Genomic DNA, 26199 nt, shown 5'->3' with positions numbered 1-26199 from the left:
AAAACCTTCAAAGGGAAAAAGACCAAGTAACATAAAAAGGCAGAAATATTGCAATAACCCTTGAAATCTCAGTGGAGACTCTGAAATCCAGAAGGATCCTGATAGATGTTCTACAGACTAAGAGCCCACAGATGTCAGCCCAGACTACTAGAACCAGCAAACCTTTTGATCACAATAGATAAAGTAGGCATTCCACGTTAAAACCAAAATTAAGCAATATCAATCTGCATACCCAACCTTCCAGAATGTACTAGAAGGAAAGTTCAACATTAAGAGATTAACTACATTCAAGAAAACACAGAAATAAATAATCCCAGACTAGCAAATTAAGAGAGGACACAAACAGGCAAACACACACACACACACAAACACACACACACACAAATAAAAACCAACAAAGTAACAGTGATCAACAAATATTGCTCATTGAAAATTCATTGGGATCTCAATTCCCCCAATAACAAGGCACAGACTAACAGAATGGATATGAGAACAGGATTCATTCGTCTGCTGTATTAAAAAAAAAAACAAACCTCAACATTAAGGATATATATTACCTTAGGTAAAAGGATAGAAAAAGTTGTTTCAAGTGAATGGGCCTAAGAAGCAAGCTGATGTTGCCATTTTAACATCTGATAAAATAGACTTCAAACCAAAACTAAACAGAGAGGGAAGGACACTAAATAATCTAAAGAAAATCTAACAGGAGGATATCAATTCTTAACATATATGCACCAAACAAAAGGGCACCCAAGATCATAAAAGAAACACTAGTGCAGCTTAAATCACATACTGACCCTCATACACTGATAGCAGGAAACTTCAATACCCAACCCTTACCAATAGACAGGTCACCAAGACAAAAACTAAACAGAAAAATGATGGAGCTAATTGATGTTATAAACTAAATGAACCTAACATATTTACAGAACATTTCACCCAAACCCAAAGAATGCACCTTCTTCTCAGTACCTCCTTGCAGTTACTCCAAAACTGACCACATACTCAGACATGAACTACTCTTAGCCAATAATAAATGGCTAAAAAGAAGTGAACTCAATGTCATCATTGGAGTTACCTTGTCTCATAATGTCATGTCAGGACCTTCCCTTTTCATTTTGTAAAATTTTATCTTATTATTCTTTATTTTTACTTAATATATGTTAATATTTATTTGATGATATTTAACATTATATATAAGCATATATATAAATATATGATCCCTTTTTTACCCTATAGGTCATTTGCATTCTTACTATGGCTTCTCATTTAGTATTTTTGGGATTCCTGAGTGTACAAACAAGTAAATCTGTTTCTTGTGTCTTCCTTTAGACCACATCCCCAATTTGTTTTGTTCAATTCTGATGTGTTTGTTTTTGTTTTATCTTATTTTTTACTATTATTACCCCTTAGAAGCCTGATTGTTTATTTTTTCTTTTCTAATAAGACACAGAAAGGGAGTTGTTGTAGTTTGAATATAATTGACCCACTAAGCTCATAGGGAGTGGCACTATTAGGAGGTGGGCCTTGTTGGAGGAAGTGTGTCACTTTGGGGCGGGCTATAAGGTCTCATATATGCTCAAGCCACTCCCATGTCTTAGACAACTTCCTCTTGCCTGCAGGAAAGATATAAGAACTCTTAACTCCTTCTGCAGCACCATTCCTGCCTGCATGCTTTCTTGCTTCCCATCATCATCATGGACTAAACTTCTGACTGTGAGCCCCCAATTACATGTTTTCCTCTGTAAGAGGTGCCATAATCATGTTATCTATTCACAGTAACTGAAACCATATGACAGGGGTGGATTCAGATGGGAGAGGACATGGGAGAAATTGGATGAGTAAAAGGAGAAACTGAAATCAGGATATATTACATGGAAAAAAATAAACTATTTTAAATGAGGAAAAAATTATGACACAATCCAACATATGTGTTTGTTTGGTTCATTGGTTTTTTTTTTTTAACTAAAAGAGAATAAGAAAAAATTGTAATGCTCATATGTATTATAACTGCTATGGACATGCATGCTTGTGTAAATTATGAATTTTTTCTTAAATGTATTATTATATAATTAAATCAGTGGTGTTATTACCAAAACATTACATATTTACTTATTTAAAGAGCTTAGATGCAAAAAAAAAAAATACATGATGACAAAACATAGCAGTTTTTTTATGTTTACACATGTGCAAAACTTTGAATGAAGCAAATCACCATAATTCTCCAGGGTAAACACATGTGTTATTAGACTTTTCTATGCAAATGAGTAATGTGTTTGTGGATACATGTTATTGGGAGCCTCTTCAAAGTTCTGAAGAAGAAGCTCCAACAACAGTGTTTCTAACCACACAATCCCATGATGTAATTTAGCAATGAAAGTTAAATTGTGGGGAGCTTCATAACATACATAAAATACTCACTGACCATTTTCAAATGCGTTTAGCCAAATATAATTAGACTGAATTCAACAAGTTTCCTAAACGACCAGACAAGTGTGTAAAAGATATAGGAAAGAGGTATGGAACAAAAGATGGTAATGGTCATGATTTGGGAATGGCTCTAGAGGTCTCATGGAAGCCAAGACTGAAACAAAAGAGAAGAAAACTAATGATGCCTTCCTTATAGTAAGTCCCACCCATTGGCACCGGGCTTAGTTAGCTGATAATGCATATCTTAGAAACCTGGGGATAGCAAAGGATCACCAGCCTATAATTCATACCGCCAGGGAAACTAGGATACAAGAAGGAACTTAAGAGATTCATACAAGGTCCCTCACAGAAGGGGGAAGGGACAAGAGCTCCTGAGCATATTGGGGGGTGGCAGTGAGTGGAGAGGGAGCTAGGAGAAAGAGAAGGGAATTAGAGGAAAGCACATGGGACTAGGAAGACTGAGTCAGGGGAGGAATAGAAGACAGGAGAGAGAGAGAGAGAGAGAGAGAGAGAGAGAGAGAGAGATACCATAAAAGAGGGAGCCATTATAGGTTTGAAGAGAAACCTGACTCTAGAAAATGTCCAGAGACCTACAAGACTGACCCCAACTAACAATTTTAGCAACAGTGGAAAGGTGACCATAAGTGCCCTTCCCTGATAATAAGATTGATGACTAACTTATCTACTATCATAGAACCCTTATCTAGTAGCTGGTAGAAACAGAAGCAGACACTCACAGTGAAACACTGAGCTGGACTGGAATCCAGATGCAGAGAGGGAGGACAAGAACAGGCTACAGAAACACATAGAGACAGCTGACCTGAACAAGGAGGAGCTAATGGGCCCCCAGAATGATAGCATGGGAATCCAACATTGGACCAACTCAAACCCCCTGAACATGGGTCTCAGTTAGAAGGCCTGGGCAGTCTAAAGGACCTCAGACAGTGGAACTAGGATGTATCTGGTACACAAAAGGACTTTGGGACCACATTCCCCATGGAGGGATACTCCCTTAGCCTAGAGACAGGAAGGAGGGCCTAGTCCCTACTCCAAATGACTTGACAGATTTTGTTGACCCCTCCAGGAAGGCATCACCCTCCCTGTAAAGTGGGGGGGGGATGGGATGGGAGGGTGGTCAGGCGCATGGGAGAGAGGGAAGGAGGGAGGGAGGGAGAGGGAACTGGGATCGATATGTAAAATGAGAAAAAAATAAATTTAAAAAATAAACAAAGAAACTTGGGGAAAATGGTACATGGAAAATAACAAGTGACCACTGCTTTCTTGGTCCATCAGAACTTTGTGGAGTCAGGAGAGGGTATGTGCTTAAGTTACTAACGCCTGAGTCTGACCTAAGTAATACATAGCAATTTCTGTGAACAACTTCTGAATAGTTTTTTTCCTAGAGGGTATGTATTTAATGTATATTTAAATCTTAAAATTTAGCTGACGATCAACACATATACCAGAGACTGTAATGACTTGATTCTCTGGGATTACAATATAAGTGTGGTTCAAATTGCATGACATGTGGGTGCATTTCATGTGTATCTGCAAGCTGAGACTGAGGAAAGGAAGAAATTAAGAGAGGGTTAATAAATTTGGATGGATTCAAGAATCAAAGTGAGAGTTGAGCTTGTCTTACTGTTCTGCTTAAAAACATAGTTACCATTTCCTTTGAAAGCAGCCATTCTGGTAACTGAAGGGTAACAGGAGTTCCATCATTTTCTTAGCAATGCCTAGTGGGGATTGTAGTTTCCCCTCAAGAAAGAGAACTGATAAGCAATGTATTCAATAAATAGTCCATAATTCTCCTCTGGAGCTCACGGCTTAGGCAGTTGAAAGTGAAAACCGTGACAGTTTCTGCAGATATAGTGTGTGTGACTACAATATGAAAAGGCTAAGTTGCTCTATTACATTTCATATTCTCTTCCATGAAATTGCATGGTAGATGACAGAGGAAAAAACGCTGAGATTCTTGGCGTAACCACTAAAATGTGCAAGGAAAACTAAAGACAACCTAGGTAAATTAAAATAAAACAATACAAAGAAGATCAAGTAATCAAAAAAGTCAGACTAAATGGAAACATGAATAACAGAATGAACAAACAGGAAACTATCATAGTCCTAAAACACACAAATTCCATTATATATAAATGGTGTGTACAGCACAAATGACACAAATTGTCATAATGCATGAAAGCAATTCCATTGCATGTCATTTAGAAAAATTCATTTCAAGTACAATGATCTAAGTGTAAAATGTTATAGGAAAGACACATACAAATGCCAAGTAACTGGAAATTTCAGTTTGTTGAATTATTCCTCAAGACAAAGTAGACTGACATGAAATAACAGTATCAGAAATTAATAGAAGGATTTACACAATTACAGAAGGGTCAATTCACCATGAATATTAATAATTCATTTATCAGGTACCCAACATATAGATAGAAAAACTTAAACATTTGAAAAGGCAACAGATCCATAATTATTGCTTGGAAACTTCAACACTCAGTAGGCAATATAACAGGAGACAGAAAAACAGAAAGGTTGTAGACTTTATAGTTTCAAATCCAATTAGATCCAATTGCTATTTATAGAACTTCCCACAAAACTGAAGTAGAGTGTGCAGTCTTATACTTCAGTGGTTATTTCCCAATCCTAGTAGGTCAAAGTTGAAGTCCCTAATACATGTAAATACATTTAAAACTAAACAGAAACTGAAAAACATATTAATCACATCAGTATTTGTTGGATGTAGCTAAGGCAATATCTAGTGGGAAGTTTATTGTAGCCAGTGCTAAAATTTCCTGGAGATAAAGAAAATAATCAACTCACAAATGTAAACCTCTAAGTGAGGAGGTTTAGCTATTAGATGAAGTTGATGAAGTGATCACTATAATAAAAGAAAGGAGAAGCAGGGGAGGGAGAGGAAGAGAAAAAGGAGGAAGAAGATAAAAAAGGGAGAGGAAAGGAGGAAAGGGGAAAGGGGAAGTGGCAGAGGAAAGGGGGACAAGGAAAGGAGGAAGAGGGAAGGGGAAAGAGGAAATGGGGAAAGAAAGGGGAGAGAAAAAGGAAAAGAGGAAGGGGAGACAGAGAAAAGGGGAGAGAAAAGGAAGAAATGGTAGAGAAGAAAAGAATTTTGGGAAAAACGAAAAAAAATAAGGAAGGGGAGTGAAATAAATAAAAGACACAGAAGTCTGGAAAGCAAACCAGGAAATAAATAATGAGAAAACTATTAGAAAAAAATGTTAAAGTAAAATCTTATGTGTTTTGTTGAAAGGTATTCAAAATTGGTAAGTCTCTGGTACTGAAAGTTTCCAATATAATAAATGAAAATATAATTGTGACTATTTTTCTGGTATTAATAGAATACAAAGGAAATATTCCCAACAATTCTATATGCAATATGATTTATCATTTTCTCAAAAACTACATTTTGTTCAGACTTCCCTAAGGTAAAATAATAGCAGCAGTCCTATAAAGAAATTCAATTTCTAGCTCCTGGAAAACACATAGCAGGACTAGATGGTTCCATTGGTAAATTCTATCAGATGTATAAAAGGGAATATCATTCCATAGAGCCTTTCAATTCCAATCAGTGTCTGTGCTGGGAATGCTATCCTGGTCCTCTAGAAGAGCATCTGCTTTGAATGGCTGAGTCATCTCTCCAGCTCTCAACTCTGTAATTTATAATGCTCAAATCTTTCTTATATAAATATTCTTTAGTTGAATTTTTCAGCCTGACCTTTTCAAATTCTGGAGTTCCTTCTAGCTATGATTTGATGATATCTGTTTTGCAAATGAGGACTCACCCACCTTGTTGTAATCAATTTTACTCATATTTCAAAGCCTAAATACAAATCACTCTTTCTGTACCATATTGCTATCTTTCTCATTCTTAATAGACTATTACTTTGTCGTGATTCTATGAGACTATCCATACTTCTGAGTAGATTTCAAGGGCAGTTTTATACCCGTTGTCTTTAATTTGTCTTTAATGCTATGCCATGGTCTTCTCAAGGGGGAAAAAAAATAATGATTTCCTCATCTGCATCTTAAGAAACATGCAATAAGTAGTTACTAAATAATAAGTGTGTTTGGACTTGTATATATGATGGAAATTTTATGAAATCCAGATCATGTAAGCAAGGTATTACGGCCTATGCTTTTACCAAACACACACACAGACACGCACACACACACACACACACACACACTAGCCATGTGTTGATATGTAGAGCTGAAGACTTCCTACATGTATCTGGGATAAGTCAGTAAAGACTTATAAACACAGAACATTTTAGGTAATTACCACTCAGTTTCCTTTAAGAAAAATCTGATTGAACATGAAGTATAAAAAATAAAGAAATGCAAAATAGTTATGTGACCAGCATCCCTCACTGAGGAGAATGTCTAACTTAATATTTAATCCACACTTTGAACATATTAAAGGAATACTTATACATATTTAAAATAATATAAGTCTAAGAAATGCAGTAGTATATAAAATGGAATCAAGGATCATAGAGGCACTTGAAAAAACAGATTGAAATATGAATTTCTTTTGAAATATTTCACTCACTCTCATTCACTAACCCAGTGGAACTAATTCTAAGTGGCATAAAACACATTCTAATTTTAAAAATGGGCACATTTATCTACAATTTAATACAACCTAACTTAACATCTACACTTTAATTTCCTCTATCAATAATCATACTAAAACATCATGACATCATTTCTTGGCTATAGGAAAAAATCAGAAAAAAATAGGATGAATTTCTCAATTTCTGTCGTTAGTAATCTGACATGTCTTTTCATGCCCATTATAGAGTTGCATTTCTTATAGAGAGAAAAGCATTGGCTGAGTTCCCAACTTGTTAAAATACTATATTGATGGGGGAAAGTAATTTATGTGTAGACTTTACAAAGTATTTAGCAATTAACCGATAATGGGAGTGAAAGGCTGCTACTAAGCAGTTGAAGAAACAAGTCCCACGTAGTCACACAACAAGTGAGAAGGACCAGGCAGGCATCTATGCATCTCCCTACTTTCACATTTACAGAGCAGAACACTATCACTGCATCCTGAGAAAACTCGCTATTTTGCCATGTCTGCTGCTGAGGGTTATAATTTGGCCCTGTCTGCATAACTGCCATTCATACCTAACTATGGGTGTATAGAGATAAACACAAGATAGTACTAGAATAGTGCTAATGTAGAAGTTGACAGTTCATATTAAATTAGAATTTATGACAATTGTAAATTCTTTTGAGTTAAAAAAAAACAGGGTATCTACGGGGGGGTATGTGTGTTTATTTGATGAAATTCATTCTTTCTCCTCTCCCATGTACATTTCAATATTTCAATATAGCTGCCACAAGGGCTGTAGTATTAGTTTGTCTTCTCGGGCCAAACCCTGTTGCCAGCTTTCTGAGTCCTTGCTATGTGCTCTGGAGCATGCCAATGACAAAACTGTGGCCCCCAATTCCTGAAGAGACGGAGAAATAAGCAAGTATAGTATTGTGTAACACACAACATACCAAGAGTTACCATAGCAGTTGCTTCAGAATTCCAGTGGGTGGAAAGAGTGGCACAGAAGGGACTCCAGAAGAAAACTTGGCAAAGAGGGCAGTGAGGGACAGACAAGAATTGGCGGGGGAAGAAAACCCTGAAAATGATGTTTTTAGGAGAATGTTTTTCAACAACAGAATAGTCTGGAACAATAGGAAACTAAGTATGCCAGTGTGTAAATTATAATCATGATAGGAACTAGGAAGTGAAAATCTTATGATTTAAACATCATAACTTTTGCTATTCCTGTGTAGCCTTGAGTTAGCACAGAAACCCTTTTCAGGACAAGAACATACAACTTCTTTAAGGCAGGTACACCTTTGCTTGGAGTCAGCTGAGGTTTGTTTGTTTGTTTTTTATTAGTACAGGATGTATACCAAAATTAACAGTAATACACCTGACCTAGCCAGAAATGGAAGTCACTGGTGTGGTTTTACCACTTGATAAATAGGTAACAGTTCTAACATCCTAACATTATGAGTGACAGAGTGGTAAAGCCCAGAAAGTCGGACTTATTTATCATCTATGTTCCTTTTTACTTTGTTTTCTGAGTATGTGCCCAAATGTTACTTCTTCCTTCAACATTGCAGCGAAGCCAAATGAGAAAGTGGTTCCCACAGTGGGATGGATCTGGGAAGAATCAGATCCAGTTTTTGTTTCTCTAGGACTGAGAAAACCCTGGTGACATCATCCTCTCTAATTTGGGTTTAACATGAAGAACAACTCAGAAAACAAACAAACGAAAAGAAAAAGCAGCCAATTGTTTCCCATTGACTAGCTTTGCTCTCCTTCCAATGGTCTTCTCTGTTCAGAGCCATCTACTTTTGATTTGTGGAGAGCCTGACCCACACATTGAAGAGGAAGCTCAGGGTACTCACCCACATGGGGTCAGTGAGGTCTGAGTCTTGCATGCGAATACAGTCCATGCTAATCTCAATCTTGTTTGTTGCACCATTTTCTGATGGTTCATCCACAAAGTTCAAGTCGATGGGCTGGACTGAACATATAGGCCTAACACAAAGAGGGGAAAAGGTGTGTATCACCAACTGGGAGAAACTACAAGGCATTTAGCTGACCAGTAATAATGAATATTTTCTACTTCAGTGTTGGCAAGTCAGTCCTTGCTTAGAATCAGAAACCCAAGGTTTGAATCTTGACTCAAGCATTTCCAATTTGCATAATCTGAGGAAAGTCAAACTAAGTCCTACTTGACAAGCTGGAGGCATGATCTCTGCAAGTGGACACGCAGATCCTGGAAGGTCAGCGGTGTGCAATAAGCACTCTAGTGCCCCCTTTGTCATTATGTTAACTTAACTAAAACTTGTTCTTGATCAAAAAAAAAATAAATAAATAAACATTTTTTCACAGAAATAGTATAATGACTAATGAAATGATTTGTTTCCCTTTCTTTGGAGATAAGTCTTTAAGAAGAAAAGAACAGGGTTTGAATGTGGGACACTATCATTGGGGAAGATGTTTTGGATTGTTCTGGGGAAAACACTTAGAATGTCTGCAGTGATGCTCATGAGGATAATGATGTTCTTTTGGTATTGGATACTAGCAGGAAAAACTACTTTGTTTTCAATACAGATATATTATTGAAGGCTTTAAATCTATAAAAGTATAACTTTTATTAACTGGTTCTTATGATATTCTGCAGTAAATAATATCTCTGCCTTTTGTGTTTGCTTATTTCTAAGAGTTCAGATATACTAGTTGATTATTTGATACTTACTGTTCCAGAAAATCCCAGATATGCTGGAAAACTTCTGGGCTGAGGAACTCACTTGTCTGGGAGCTCTGCGACATAGCGGATCGGTAATAACTTTCTTTCCAAGAGAAATGAGCTGGGGTTTCTACGAAACTTAAAAGGACAAAAAAAATGAAGCTAAGATTACGGTTTCTGTATTCATGACACTGGCTAATTAAATCAAAATATAAACTATCTAGAAAACACCAATGAGTCTATAAAATTCATACAGGCATACATAGCACAGTTCCTAAGCTGCACAATTGGTGTCTCTTTAGACAGCATCATGGACTACATTCTGCCTAAAATCAAGACAGAACTTCCAATACTAGACAATCAAGTCTTTTTTTTATCAAGTTCATCTCTCTTAATTAATAGCATCGTTACTGTATGCTATACTTACACTTCCCAACAGAGTGTAGATTTCAAAAAGAAAATAAACACCCCTTCATTAAATCTGTCAGCAAGTCTGACCTATCATTAGACCTATTTTATAAGTGCTTCAAATTATTATCTGCCCATTCTGCCTCCAGCGGGTAAGGAGTAGAATTGAAAAGCAGAAGTGATTTCAGAGAACTTAAATTTCACCTTCAGATTAATAACTTCTCTTGTAGCTACAATTTTAGCATCACACTCTTGGACAATAAATGTAAGCACTTGGACCCAAGGCTTTATTTTTGTAATCACTAGTTGCTTACCAGGGTGTGTGTGGAGGTGTTGCTTAATTGAAGTTAGAATTCATGGTTAACTAAGAGATAAACAAATACCAGGACACTGTGCCAATTAATGCCTTCAATTTGTTCATTTTGCTGCTAGGTCCTCAGGTATGCTTTTCTTTAATTCAACTTTGATCCTTATTTATCTAAAGTAAAACTCCAGTTTTTGCAGTTGATATATTCTCCATGTCCAAATATTATCTGCCTAGATAATCTGGGTAGTGATTTGCTATAATGATCAGTAGGCTAATTTTACCTACAAATGAAATTAGTTATGCTCTTAAATAATTCCTCTTTATATAAAAATGAATTAAATTAATAGTGTACAAGGATAGTTAATCTTCTTACTCCCCTTTCAAACATTTATTCTATACTCTATTTACATGGAGGATATCACAACCGTGGGGTTATTAATAGATGATTACTAACCTACCTCAGCCGTACGTTCATTGATCAGGTTAAATATATAAAAATAATGAGTAACATATGCATTGTTCACCAAGAAACATATGAGCATTGGAAATAAAAAGTGAATATGACTGTCTCATTCCTCTGGGAGCTCACAGTGGGGGCAAGAGCAAAATAAATTTATAATAAACATGATGAGTATAAACATCTCTAGTAACTCATGATATATAATTTCTGCAGACCAAGGAAAGAGACAAGTGACCAAGGGAAAATCAGCCAGCACAGTAAGAGCTAATGTGCAGTATAGGTAGAATAGCAAGGAGGTCAACCAGTTGTCTGTCTTTTCCACTTTGGACTACAGTCAAATATGAAGTGCTAAGATAGACACTAACTTGGTGCATGTGAAACAATTCGACATAACTTTGTGTCAAGGCTGTGTAAAATTTTGGACACTGAGGAAATATGCGATTGGTAAGGGTATGAAACTTACATGCTGTGTCAGAAGCATGGGATTACATTGAAAGGTACTTTTGTAAGCTATTCCTTAAATATTTGTTTCGAATTTTAAACATGTGTACATGGATATGTCTGTGTGGGTGTATGTGCATGAGTGCAGCTATTGGTGGAACCAGAAAAGAGAATTGGATCTCCTGGAGTGGGAGTTACAGGTGGTTGTGAGCTGCCAGGCATAGTTGCTGGGAACCAAACCCTGAAACTTCCCAAACTGCCACACATGTACATTAATAAAGGATCTAAATTTAAAAATAAACGATGTGATGTCATAGTATCATTTGCAATGTAGTTTGACTCCCTACCCCCACCATTATCTTGTGGACTTCTAAAAAGAACCTGGATATGAATACCCTAAAATGTGACTGTAGATATGGTTCAGTGCCCTTCCAGAAGACTTGAGTTTGCTTCCCAATACCCCTATCTTTTGGCTGAGGGCCACCTGTAAACGCCAGTTCCAGGGGATTTGATGCCCTCTTCTGGGCTCTGTAGATGCCTGAACATAGATGATATGGACACACACACACACACACACACACACACACACACACTCACATACACACATACATACATACACACACATACACATACATACACAGACACAGACACAGACACACACACATACATATACACACACACATAAATATGCCCATACACAAACACACACATATATACATACGCATGCATACATACATACACACACACCCACACACACCATTTTTTAAAAGAGAGGGGGAAAAGTATCATCAGTATTATATCACCTATCTCATGCAAATTCATAAACATTCCTTTAAATTATGCAATGCAGAACCCAATGGGCTGGTACCTACATTCTCTGACACATATTACTCCCTTCTGGTGAGTGATTACAGTCATTGTTTCTAGAGTATGCCATCCTTTGCTTTATTTTGCTAAATAAACTTCCTCTTAAACTGGGTGGATTTCTTTCCCCTCTAAGAATACAGAAATTTAGAAATGTTCACCTGGTAAAACTGACCTCCAAAGGGAGAGGAGGAAACGATAGAGGGAGGCAGGTGAAGGGGTGTGCAGGGAGGAGAAGAGAAGGTGGAAGAGGGGGAAAGAGTTCAAAGTTGTATGTTAGGACATGTTCCCCTATCTTCTTTACAAACAGTTAATTTCTTGGTCAGTAGGACAGCATGCTAACACTGTGGGGCAGCGGTGGAGAGGTCACCCAGGGCCATAGGGCACGAAGGGTGAAGTAAGCACTGCCCATCTTTTAAGTCTTTGCCTATGGGTGAATCTCAGTATCAATTACTCATGCAACAATGGTTCCCTTCAAAGGTCTTTGTCAAACCAGTCACGCCCAAACACTGGCAGTCTGAAGGTTATTTTTTGTTGTTCTTTACAGCCTGCTTTTTTTTTTTTTTTTTTTTTTTTAACAAAATACCCTTCACTCTTTGTATTAATCAGAAAAGAATACTTGTCTTTGTAGACGTTACTGGCAAACACACATCAGTCAAGAGCTGGCATCTTCTTTTGTTTTCCCATTCACGCAGAAAGCGTTACCTCTGTGTGATTCTGCTCATTTACCACATGGAAAGTCTGGACGAAAACACCAAACCAAAGAACAATCAGGCCAGCTCTGTTCTGCTCTAACTTGGCTCTTTCTACACTGTCTTTCAAAACAAATTAGGATGTGAGATACTAATATTTACCACACCTGTACCAACATATGGCTTTTTAGCAGTGACCATGCTTATCATTTATTCAGTAGCATAACTATAAAGTGTCCATGTTTCCCTTCTGACCATATAGATATAAACATATAAGCCTAGGAGTTTACTTGATTCTACACAAGTGTGCACTTAATTGGCTTACAGAAAAGGTAACAGTTAGCAGGGAAAACTGGAAACTTCTGGTTGCTGCTAGATTTCCTGCCTCAAAAAGCCCTTGACCAGGTCTCAGTCTCCATGAGGGAAGGGCAAGCAGCAGTTCTTGGAGCCCTTTCTCTAGCTGGGGTCACAATGAAGCTCACATGGGTTGAGCGGATGTGTTCACACATGAGTCCAGACTATGAAGATGGTTAGAATACCAAGTTCATCCTTTCTCAGTTATGTCACAGCACAACTGAGGTCCCTATAGCCTGAACATCCTCATGACCCATCGCTGTGCTGCACTGTTTGTTGGCTGTTAAGAACTGGAGGTTTAATTCCCTGGGACTTCCCAAGCAATGGTTAATCACAGCTATTACTCTAACGTATGATTATGAAATCCGTTTAAAAGAAAGTTACATTAAAACAAAGGTGATAAATACTGGAAACTCATCTCCTCCTACTTGTTTCGCTATCTAGCATCCATCAACATTCCTGAAAACCATTTTAAAAAGAAATACAGTAGAGTGGCTTAGTTAAAAAATAATCTGTGAATTCAGGGGCCATCCCTCCGGAATACTGCACATAATACATTTGGTGAAATGACTCAAGCATCTGCAGAGATTCTAGTGTGTGGAAAGCCATGCTGAGGGTTGGCCAATGAATAGGGCTTGCTGATTTTTTGAATTTTTTTCCCCTACAAATGTTATTAGTAGAATACTTTTATGCTTTTCTTAATTTTATCTTTATTGCAACATCTAGTGCACCAATTTCTAATTTCCTACTGGACTGTGACCTTTTGGGGGGCAGAAAAGCCAACACAGCTCAGTCCTTTCTGAGTGTGCACTGCTTGCTTGAGGACTGGCAGGAGCATTGCAGTGGATTAAGGTGCGATCTCCAAACGGGGCCTGATTTTCCAGTTATGCAGAGGCCCTCAGAGAGGAGAGGCAGGTTATTCAAGTTCACTCAGGCAGTAAATGATAAAGCTGGGACTTAAACACAAGATTGTGTTGCTTCAAAGTCATGCCTTATTAAATTACATATATAATGCCTACTTTTTCATTCCCCATAAAACTTTGGAGCCATGGAATTCTAATACATAGGAGATTTCTTTTTAATGTTAAAAAAAATCTATTGAATCTATTTTGTTACTATTTACTGCTCGTCAACAAAATAGCCATGAAATGGCATTAAAACCTAGTGATGATAAGTGAATAATATTTTCAGATTGTGTGACCCTTCTGTCCATGACACAACTGCCACCCAAGACCATATGTACAAGCTCTGGTGGAAAAGATACACTTCTCCTATCGGTCTGATTTTATTTGCAAAATAAGTGTGTTCAGTAGGCACAGAGGAGTTTGAGCTGAAGCTGGCCTACAAACACAAAGAAAAGATAAGAACATTCCAAACCTTTCAGAGAAATGGACCTAGAGATAAAGAAATCTGCCAGACCTGGAGTGGGTGGGAATTCAACCACCAACTGAAGCAAAATCATTTCTCTTTCAAAACAGTTGGGGGAAAGATTTTAATTCCATATTCTCAGTCTGTACTTAAGCAAACTAAAGGCAAGTGTCTCTGTGAGAGAAGGCAGGGGGAATCTTGAGCTCTGGTCCCCCTTTCCAGGACAGAACCCATTAGATGTGGATTTTCTTGTCTTGTTTCATCTTCTTCATAAAACTGTAAGACCACATCAGGAAACAGAGAAATCAGTAGCTTTTCTTTCCCCAGTTTGGCTAAATTGTAAATTAGTCCACATTCCTTTACCAATTTGGTTCCTAAATCCTTTGCAATTTGGGGAGAAGCCAAGATAAGGAACCCATGGCAGCACCAGCAGGGGTGACTTTTAAATGCATGGAGAGGGACTCTGCATGTAGCTCTCAGCCTTTAAATATTCACAAAACCTTGAGTTCAATGGCAGCATCAGCTCTGTGGGAGGAAGGGTAGAGAGGAAGGGAGTCTACAAATGTAGAGTGAAAATACAGGCAGCTTCCCTGGTGCTCAAGAGCCATTGATCACTGGAATACTCAGGGAGTGTCATGAACTCTCAGGTAAAAGTAAATCAAAACGCTAATATCAATCCACATATTGTCTGGTAGTTTCTTACAAATCTCTCTAGGTCTCTGAAATATTTTAGATCACATAATTCCTTTTACATGTTTAGCTCAGAAAACCTAAAATCTTTTAGTTACTCTACTATGGTCATAATAATTAGCATCATTAAAATTACTGATATTAGTAATATCTAACTATCAGGAGGCCAAAGAACATCTTGAAGCCTTTGGTACACTGCATCTTCATTATACCCGTCAGCCTCTAAAGGCTCCACATGAATAGATTTACTTAGGATTGGGTAAAGCCAGACTCCCCACCTTCACTTAGTAACTCTAAGTCAGGGCCATTAGCATATTTGCTCCATTAGATGGCAGTTTTTTCCCCCTACCATCATGTTGAAAAATGATTGGTGTGTTTCTTGTATCTCCATTTGTGATTACTTTTGATTGACACTTGATTGGCTAAATAAACACCTAGGGGATTACTTAGTGAAAGACATCTCCAAGTATAGCTGGGATAGTATGTTCAAAGATAGTTTTCAAAGGGGATCAATTCAATGTGTATATTCATAATATAATTGCTTCATTGAGAGTCAATGAAAAGTATGAGGTGGGGCAGAGCTCTGTGTGTGTAATACATGTGTTTATGCCTGTTCAGATGTATGTGTACATATGTGAGTGAAGTGATTCCTACATGTGTCCACATGTCCATATGTGTGTCCACATATGTACAGAGACCCAAGGCTGATGCTGGAAGTCTTCCCCAATAGCTCTTCTCATTAAGTTTTAAGGTATGCTCTCTCTATGAATGTGGAGCTCACAGATATTGCTAGTGTAGCCAGATTCCCCCATCCCTGCCATCCAAGTGCTGGATTTACAGGCAGGCTGCTACCTTCACTTGGCTGGTGAGTTCTGGGAACCTAGAACCTATTAGTGCTCATGCCTGCTATTTATTTGTACAAGCAAGCATGTTACCTTCTGAGGCTTCTCCTCAAGCATATTTGTTATTTCTAGTCTCTGTCCACCAAGAAGTAAAGAACAGCCCATCCCACATGCTCCTGTCACCCATATCCAATGCCAAGTAGCTGTGGAAAAAAATGGAAACTCCATATCCTATCTGATTCAAATGATAGATATCCTGAGCTTATGTCAGATGTTTGTTCATAACATCAAGGTATTTAACAGATGTACCCCAATTCACATCCACTGATCAGCTTTCCCCTTAGCAGACAAAATTTAGAATGAACTGGATCTGGAGCTTATTCTATGCCTCAATTATTTAAATGTATCCTAATCTATGGAGCATCATGATCAAAGGGGTTCTTCCTCCATGTCACTGAAATGATTAAAAGAGGAAGAGTCTTCTATATGCCCATTTCTCCTCTACTCAGGCATTCTCCATAGTTAGTAACTTTCTTTCAGAAGATTCTCCTTTTCCTACCACAATTTTCCTTAAGACTCCATGTCTACTCAGTCAAGAGGTCAACTCAGAAACTGTGAATTATAAGAGCACACCTCTAACTGACCATCTTGGCTTTACCTTCTGTTCTAGCTAATCTACTTTGAAGATGATGATGAAGGTAATCCCTTAGTTTACCACCCCACCCCATTACAGCTTCTCTGATTTTGTTTCACTTGTTGCATTTCTCCCTCAAACTACTGTTGCTATTCTCCCTCAAACTACGAGCAGAGCCTATGTGATGATCAGTTTTCCCCAGCTCAGGACCTATATCATTAACTCATCCCCTCTTTACCCTTAATCCCTTGGGGAAATATTCTATGTCACTGTCACTAAATCATTGTGGAGCTTTTGTTCCTTCATAGTTAGAATCACCTCTTGTCATGTGGTAGAAGTTTTGGTAGTATCTAGAGATTGGCTCCTGGAGACAAGAAACATCTTTTAACCTCTGTTCTTTCTGGTTTTACTTTTTAGCATAGCAGCCGACAGAAAACAGGGGTAAAGCAAATATTTCTCAAAGGAAACACTTGAGCAGTGGACCACAAGCAGAGGACAGTAGCTAGAGCAAAAACAGCAGTTTGCGTATCATTGTTCCCATTAGGGAGGTACCCTGCAATGCACCCAGAAATCTGTGTTAAATTCACAACATTCTTTGAGGTAGATCCCAACATACATCTTACAGACTAGACTGTGCTCAAGGTCATGGGTGGATCTGGGAATAGGGATGATGTTTATAAGGGTATGGATGGCTTCAGAGTCCCTAGACTGCCATTCTCAAGGCTATTTAAAAACTCCATTTCCTTAACTGTACCAACCAGGAATAGTGTATGGCTTCCAGGAGCAACAAAGATCTCAAGCCTAGGTGCAGAGGCTACTTACTCCTCTAGTAAAAGGCAGGAAGCTTCACACTTCAGAGGCAAGGAGAATCTCTGGAGGACTTTTCTGGGAAATGCCAAACCCTTGTTCTTGCCCCTATAGTGTACTGATTCCAATGATGTGGCATGGGCCTGATCTGGTGCACGGGCCTGCCATGCAGGTTGAAAGCAGGAGGACCCCAAGTTCAAGGGCATCCTGAGCAATTAAACAACACCTTATCTGGAAATAAGAAGTAGAAAAGGGACTAGGGCTACAGCATCCATGCTGCAACATGTTGTAACAACAGACAGAGAGAATATGTGACATAAGACTTAGAAATCTGCACTTTATAAAACCTCATAGCTTTAGAGTTCAGAATGTTTCTATAAAATTACATTTTCTCTACATACAATGTCTCAGGCAATATGTTAGAGCCATGTCCATTCAGACAGAACTTTCCAAGTATTTCTGGAAGCATTACATATTGAACACTGGGCCTTGAGCATGCAAAGCAAATGCTTTACTACTGTGCCATACCCCAGCCCTCAGTTACCCTTTCGGTACTAAACAAAATAGCAGAGTGTATCAATTACAATATTGTATAATACAAGCAGCATGCAAAGTATTTTCTAAATCCTTTTGGCTATAAACTCATTTGATCCTATCAACAATCTATGATAACAGCTTACTAGTCTAATCTTCAAGAAACAATGGCATGTACATACAGCAAATCACTTCCATCTAAGAAGGATATGTAGACCATGATTGGAACAGATTTAAGCCTAGTGAGATGGCTGCATTGCCTATGTCCCTAGCTCTCACACTATGCTAACTCTCCCAGTCATGGACCATGTAGAGCTCTGGACACAGGTTCCAGCCGTACCTACTGTACAGTCCTGATGGAGGCTTTCAGTGGTTGGGATCTTGGGCATGTCTCTGTTGTCTGGGGCTCAAGTTCATCCTCAATGAAAGGAGGTGGGTGACATAAGATGTATTCTAAGATCCCATGTTCGAAAGACTATCATTCACCACTCACTAAGATCCAATGACTCGTGACTGAAACACACACACACACACACACACACACAATCCAGCACTGTCCCATTTTTACCTGTCAATTCAAACTACTTCTTTCTGAGTCATTTCACCTTGTCATCCCTTTTTGCTGAGAGAAACAAATGTTCCATGTACCCACAACCTAGAGGGAGGGTTGCTTGTCTTCACGGAGCTTGTTCATTCTAGCACCTACTGCCTACTGGCTGAATGTAATCTTCCTCTCTGCAGGGTTTCCACCTGAGTCTCCAGGAGTCACCACTCTCCCTGGAGCTCAGCAGCCTCTGGGCACGCCTTTCCAGACTTAGGCACCAGCACACTGCACCACCAATTCACCCTCAGCACCTCTCCTGTTCTTCCTTCTTATCCGCTGCTTTTTGCTGTTGCCCTACTGCAGCTTAATCTCTCAGGCTTCCCTTAGCCCTGATTTCTCAAACCTGGCAATCCCTTAGAATACTAGGGATGTTTAAAATGCAAATGGCTGAGCCTGACCCCAGTCCAAGTAAGTCAACAGTTGGAAGAGTACAATCTGGGATAAGGTATTATTTAGAAGTTTGAACGTCCTCAAGAAGGGCTAGGGTGTGAGATGGTTGAGAAACACCACTGTCCGGCTCTTGTGATTTCCATACAGGGACTCAGAAGAAAAATCACCCTGGCAGGTGCTTTGGCAGGTGGACTAACCTTACTCCAGGGAGGGGAGTCTGTCTGGGCAAGTGAAATAAACAAGTAGGGGCTTCTCCCAGGCAGCTTTAAGAAACAAAGTCTTAACAGAAAACTAAGTGCAGAGCTGTACTGTCCTGCCACCTGCCTTCACCCAGCCACCCTAGGCTGCTTATTGTGTGCTCCCCGAGTTCATATCTAACCCCAGACAGTTGGCAGTGAAATCCACATTTTCTGTCTCTGGGTGCTCCAGTTGACAGGGTTGCCACGGAAATCCCTGTCCCTTTGTAGGCTTCATTTCTTCCTGTAAAGGTTATTGGATTGCTAAATAATTGCTATTTCTTCCCCCATTTGATTATTCTGATATTTTAAGGCCTACGTCCCATTGTCCCTCACTATTACAAAAGCAGCCCCAGTTGTTTCTGATTCAGCTGACGACAGGCGATTCATCCAGTAAAGCAATTCATGACACCTGCTGAAGAAAGCCGGCATCTCGGCCTGCACATCGCTCAATTCCTTCCTACACTCCAGAGCTACCACTGCTGTTTTGGGGAACAAAACCCGAGTCTCCACAAAAACCTCCCAGCGTATAGCGACCTGATGGCGGTTCCTCTTGCAGCTAAGGGCTTCTCACCTCCTCAGATGACTTTATGAGTGTGGCTCAAGGAGCCTAGTTTGTAGACACCAAGCTCTGTTCAGCAGCCCACTGATGCACACTGGGTAATAATTAAGCACCTGAGCTGCAGGGAGCCCTTCCTATTGTTTGCTTGCCTCACTAAGAGGATCAAGCTGGGAGGTCTACAGGCAGAGACTCCGCCTCTCCCCTCCCTGATAGGCTCCTTGGCTTTGAGAGGCATTGCCACAGGAGTTGGAAATAGGGCAACCTTTTGGCCATGTAAACTTCATATGGATTCTTTTTCCTACCTGCAAATAAATTAACAGAAGCCAACAGTGATAATGAAGACAATAGTTGATGGTATAAAAAGTTAACTCCCGGAGTATTTACGTTTTTTTAAATATAATGTTTTTATTAATTCTTTAATAATTTAAAACAACACTGTTAGGAGTCCCAGAAGCACATCAAGCCACACAATTGTCACATATATGCAGAAGGCTTGGTCAGTCCCAAGCAGTCTCCCTGGATGTTGGTTCAGTTTCTGTGAGCTCCTATGAGTCCAGGTTAGTTGATTCTGTGGGTTTTCTTGTGATGTCCTTGGGAAATTGGTGGGGTTTATATGTTGGGGGTGATGAATGGATCATAGTGTTTGCAAAAGAAAAAGAACAACAAAGAAGAAAGAAAAGTATTTTACGAGTCTTTAATAGTCTCCAGACACAGAACACAGGACCGTATTAAAAGCAGTGTGTTTTTCCTGTACTGTTTAAACGCAATATAAGTAATGGAACAAACTCATTGCAGTCAAAGGTACCAACCTGAACAAAGTGTTTTAGTGTTGAAGACATTTATTTACAAGAAAGGTGTTTGTTTTGTTTTGTTTGTTTATACTTTATGGTGAAAAACAGAGGCATAATACCATATAAAAAGGTTGTCAAAGCAAATTTGTCAGAGGGTTGGAAGGCTCTCATGAACAGGGATCCACAAACTTTTAGTCCTCAAACTATTCATTGCTTAGGCTGTCTGGGACTTTGGTTCTACATGGCTGGAGGTTAGAAGCTACAAGAGTGACCAGTCTAAACATATTTGTTATCAGATGTTTTAAGAACTGTATCAACTTCACCTCAATTAAAAAGTAAAAAATTTCATTTCTTAATCAAACTAGTTTAAAGTATACAGGAGAGAGTGTGTATGTGCAATGATTGGTGTGCTATCATGTTTATAAAGTGACTTTATAGTATGAAAAAAACCTCTGACTAATGTATGGAAAAGCAGCCATGAGAGCTAGGAAGGAAGGGCAGGTCTATGGCATTACAGGGTTGTAGGATACTGCCTGGAACCCTGTCTCTGAGGACAGAGTTTAGTCTTTAAACAGATGGTGTCCGTCTAGGGATGAAAAGAAGCTGTGTTGGCCAGAAGCAGCCTGGATTCCTGAAGAATAAGTCCACTCACTTCCACCAAAATAGTACAACCCTGCTTTCTGCGGGTGGGTCACTGCCTCTGGTGCTCATGGGCGATCTTTGCAACACTTTTGTTGTCGTTGTCACCATTTGGGAATAGAGAAAACTTTCCACTCAGGCATCCTGGCTGAGAAAGGAGGGACTTCAATTGACCACTGCTCTATGGCAGGTGTGCGTCTAAACACGGTACTGTTAACACACTTGGTTTTGTTAGGTATGCTTTTCTCCAGCTGGATCTTGTATCCATAGAGCTACTGCTTACCACCTGCACAAGGTCAGGCCTTCCATCTGCACCTCCGAAACTAAAAACAAAACCTCTTTTTCCAAAGACGATACCTTGTCTTTTCCTTTTTCTTTTATGAGTAAATAATTCCACAGTAATTTTAAAATTATCTCCAACCAGTCCACACCAAGTCTCATGAAGTGTCTGGTCCCATGGAAACGAGTTGCTATACTGTTGGCTAACTTAACCACTACATATTTACGCACTCCATTTACTGAGCTGTCATCTATAGTAGCTGTCTAAATGGCATCACATATGGAGATTAATTTTTAGGCTGTTTAGTATTTAATGCTAGCTATATATGTCATTGGGGTAATACTTTCTCTTTATGGAATTATATATAAAAAGGTGCGTAATCACAACAGATGCTCCTATGCCAGAACCTTATGTCATCTTAGACCCTCATCCCTAGAAGGTTTCCCCCCAGGATTCCCTCTGGACACATAATTATCCAGAGCCCATCCTGTGTGGATGTTTATGAAGGACCCTTGTAGCTGACTACCTTGAGTATCTGCCTTCTCAGTTTTCTCGTACCATGTTTATTCCATGCACCAACTCTTCCTGTATGTTCACTCATGCTCAGGGTTGTCTTCTTGCAGCCTGGAACAGCATGTTCCACAACTAATATTCTCCTCCTCCCTCCAATAACCTCAAAGAATGGCTGTTATGGGTAAAAGGCTGGAGGACGTTATACTGACTAAAGTAATCAAGAGACACTGCATGCTTTTCTCCTATCTGTAGACCCTAGCTCCTAGTCATTAGATGTGTGTATACAACCTGTAGTGAATAACCTGGCAGGTACTCAAACAGTAGGCAATGGGATTCTATTCTGAACGGTGGCCTGAAGTTAAACACCCAGGGTTCTGAGGACCACAGTCATGGGAGTTACAGTGAGGAGCGTGTTTTAATCGTTAATGATTAAGTGTCAGCACATATGTAGACATAGGCTTACTCCTCAATTTTATGTCTTCTTGATTTTGTTTTGGTTTTCAAAGTATGTTTTGTCTGTGTAGCCCTGGCTGTACTGGAACTTGCTCTGTAAATAAGGCTTTCTCAAAGAGAGACAAAGAGAGATCTGCCTGCCTCCACCTCCTCCCAGGTGTGCAGTGCCATGTCTGGCTAGTTCTTGATTTCTTTTTTTCTTTTCTTTTTATAACAAAAGAAAAACAAATTTGTGCATAGAAATGTCTGAGGTGTTGGAGGCTGCTCTGGAACTAGCTCTTGTAGACCAGGCTCAAAGAGATCTGCCTGCCTCTGCCTCCCCAGTGCTGGAACTAATGGCATGTGCCACCAATACATGGCTGGTGTGGACATTCTTAACAAGCTAGCTTCTCTAAGTTTTAGTATCAGATTTATGTCCCATCATAGCTGTCCCACAAACCACTGCAGATATGGTTCCAGACTCACTCACTGTGGCCTGGTATTGACGATTTAGAGGCATATGACCTCAAGATCAGTATATAATTATAATCACAATTTGCTGGCATGGTATACCTAACAGTTCTTGTGTTTATCAAAACATACTCCCTCAAAGAACAAAAAAAATGTTCATTTATAAACAGGTGAACCATTCCCAAGAGCAGCATCTTCTAGATCAGAAAGTTTCACAGCCATTATTCTTTCATATCCAGACTGAACTACTCTTCATCACTTCTCAGTCTGTTGCCTAAGATCAAGTGTAAAACTGAACTATAATAAAATGTAAATGCAGCAGCTCTAACTCTGACACCATCAAACTGCCTCACTCACACCCAGTCTCATTAGGAAATTTCCCTGCAGGTGCTGTGCAGCATTATCCCAAGTGTCTCCTACATCTTAGCATCCTGTCATCACCTACTCAGCTGCTCTGGAACCCTTAAAGATTTCCTCTGGTTCCTTTCTATCCAGTCTATAGGCAAAGAAATAAGACGAGGGGATAAGGAAGATCTGGGCAAGAAAAAGAGTCTAGAGAGCACAGGAGGGAGCTTAGGTAGATTTAGGGCCCATTCTAGCAGTAGCATGAAGCATTCCTGCTCATGGTTCATGTGGCTATGGCTGGTTTCAAGGGAAGCCCTGAGATGTTGGCTGTATCCAAAAGGAAATAAAAACAAGATGAAACATACAGCATTGTAATTCTCATAATGACCTTCCCACTGAGGTGGAGATTGTTGAGTTCTGTTTTGTTTTGTTCTGGTATAGGTGTGTGTGTGTGTGTGTGTGTGTGAGAGAGAGAGAGAGAGAGAGAGAGAGAGAGAGAGAGGACACACAGAGTTTATGTGTGGATGGTACACTTGTCTGTGGGTATTTGACTTTCCTCTGTATCTCTCTATGTTATCTCTTTGAGACACTGAACATGGAATTTGCTGTTTTTAATTACACTGCTCTCCCCACCCTCCCAGTGCTAGGGTTACAGGCACTGCACTTGCTGCTACACCCATTTTTTTTTTAAATATGGGTGATAGAAATCCTAACTCAGTTCCTCATGCTTACAAGGATAGCACCGACCCACTGTGTCATCTTCTCAATGTCTAGACAGCCCTTTTCAGATGACTTGATGGCTTTGACATGAATTACGTGTATGTGCAAGTGTATGGCTGAGTATGAGAATGATGCTGAACTAAACCTTTGATATTTGCTTTTCCCTTCTTTTTAGCCTCTCCCAAGAAACCAGAAGTTCTAAGTTTTCAGAGAACCTTGGAGAGATGTCAAAATATGTAAGAATGTTGTCCCACAAAGAGGACACTATGAAAAGACAGGTGCTACCCAGCAAGTGTAGAAGCAACATTAAAAAAAAAAATCTGGGTGTGGTAGCACATACTACTAATCTCAAATCAATGAGAACTAGAGATATATGAATCCTGGGACTCCACAGCCAGGCAGCCTGGTCTACATGGCAAGATTTGAGCCAGAGAGAGATTCTATTTCAAGAAAGAAAAAAGCATCTGAGGAATAACACCCAAGGTTGAATCTGGCCTACACACATATGTAAATATACAACCTCCCAAACATACATACATATGTACTTTGGCACATGCACATTTTACACACTCATAAAACAAAATAATTTGCTTCTTAATTATGTTATTGGCTTGGTTGTTAATGTATGCAGTTCTAAATGCCTAATATTTTATGCATCAATTATATAACTTCAAAATATCAATTACAATTATGAAGAGAAGTATAAAAAGTTCCAGGAAATAGATAGTAAACTCTTAGAAATAATTGGTTCAGACTACTAGTTATAAATGTGAATTTGTGTTTTAATTATTTAATTGTGGTATTTTATAAGAAAATGGTTATTTTGAGAAAAGTGTTTAAAAACTATTATCCTAAAACCTTCACTCACTGATTCCCCCCCCCCCATATCTCAAAGAGCAAATAAGTCAAGAAGTTGTGAAGATTGAGTTTCTGAAGTTAAAACCCAGATCAGAACAAAAACATTTAACACTGTTCCCCAAAGGTTGAGAAAGATGATCTCGAAGGAAACACATTATTTATCAAAAATTGTCTGATCAAAGGGAAGCCATCAAAGGTTGGCTGGATGACTTTCCCTCCTACTCCAAACCAGAGGGAGGGACATGTATGAATTATTTACTGGAGCACTAGACCAGGTTCTTTCTTCCCTCTGTTGAAGAAAACTACTTAACTCTTTTGAAGAAAAAAAAAAAAAAAAAAAGGAAAAACAAAAACAAAAAACTTACATTTACTGAGTACTTATTACTTGATTGGTAGTGTGTTACCTGTCTCAAAAACACAGAGAATAATAGAGTTGTCTAAGTGGCCAAAATGGAGATGGAGATAAAGTTGCTAGAGAAACCCATCAGGCTAGCTTTGCTCATCTCAGTTCTTAGTCAATCCTCTAGTTCATTGATCAGGATGTCCTGACATACCTCTATTCTGTGGAAGCCTACAGGAAGTCCCAGGTAAGGCCATCTCTTTATTGCAATGTAAAGACATAGCAATGGATGAGTCACCCACACCCAGCATTTACAGATAGGCTATTCAAAGTCATGCTGCATTTGAGATGCCTCTTATCAAGCTGCACATCCAAATTCTTCAACATAACTCTGCAGTCACTTGAAAATGGGATCCTAGCCCCAGGTCATCAGGAACCCTAATTCCTAACCTGTCTTCACTTCTGAAATAGTAGTTTACTGTTAGGACTTTATTCTTTGCCTACTCTTTCCTTCAATCAAACACAATGTTCCATATTTAATTATTAGTGTGGTCTGAATGTTTATGTCCCTCTAAATTTATGTTTTGAAACCTAACATCAAAGCTGATGGTGCATTGAGGATGGGCTTTGGGGGGGATGTAATGAAATCACTAGGACAAAGCCATAGGGTGGGGAGCACTCTCATAAAAAGAGGTCACAGAGAACTGCTTTGTCTTCCAGTGTGAGGACACAGCCCAGAGCTACCATCTAGAAAAATAATAGAACTAACCAGGCTATTCTGTGACTTTGATCTCAGTCTTCCCAGGTTCCAAAACTGAGAAATAAATTTTTTTCTGTTTTACAAATTCAGTTTAGTGTGTTTTGTGTCCAGAATAGCTGAAAA

The 26199-nt window shown here is 39.0% G+C and overlaps 1 protein-coding gene across 2 annotated transcripts in view; it reads right to left on the bottom strand.

Moving 5' to 3' along the window:
- Positions 1-26199, bottom strand: part of Tp63 (tumor protein p63) — a 198849-nt gene that overhangs the window by 116693 nt on the left and 55957 nt on the right. For both annotated transcript variants that reach the window (XM_051191239.1, XM_051191241.1), the window contains exons 2-3: positions 9744-9872; positions 8887-9019 (exon numbers count right to left, since the gene is read on the bottom strand). In XM_051191239.1, the coding sequence (XP_051047196.1) occupies positions 8887-9019; positions 9744-9872 (262 nt within the window). The remainder of the gene's footprint in view (positions 1-8886; positions 9020-9743; positions 9873-26199) is intronic.

The sequence above is a fragment of the Phodopus roborovskii genome, unplaced genomic scaffold, assembly GCF_943737965.1.
Source record: "Phodopus roborovskii unplaced genomic scaffold, PHOROB, whole genome shotgun sequence".
Lineage (NCBI taxonomy): Eukaryota > Metazoa > Chordata > Mammalia > Rodentia > Cricetidae > Phodopus > Phodopus roborovskii.
The sequence above is the reverse complement of the archived record's forward strand: the minus strand, read 5'-3'. Positions and strand labels throughout refer to the sequence as shown.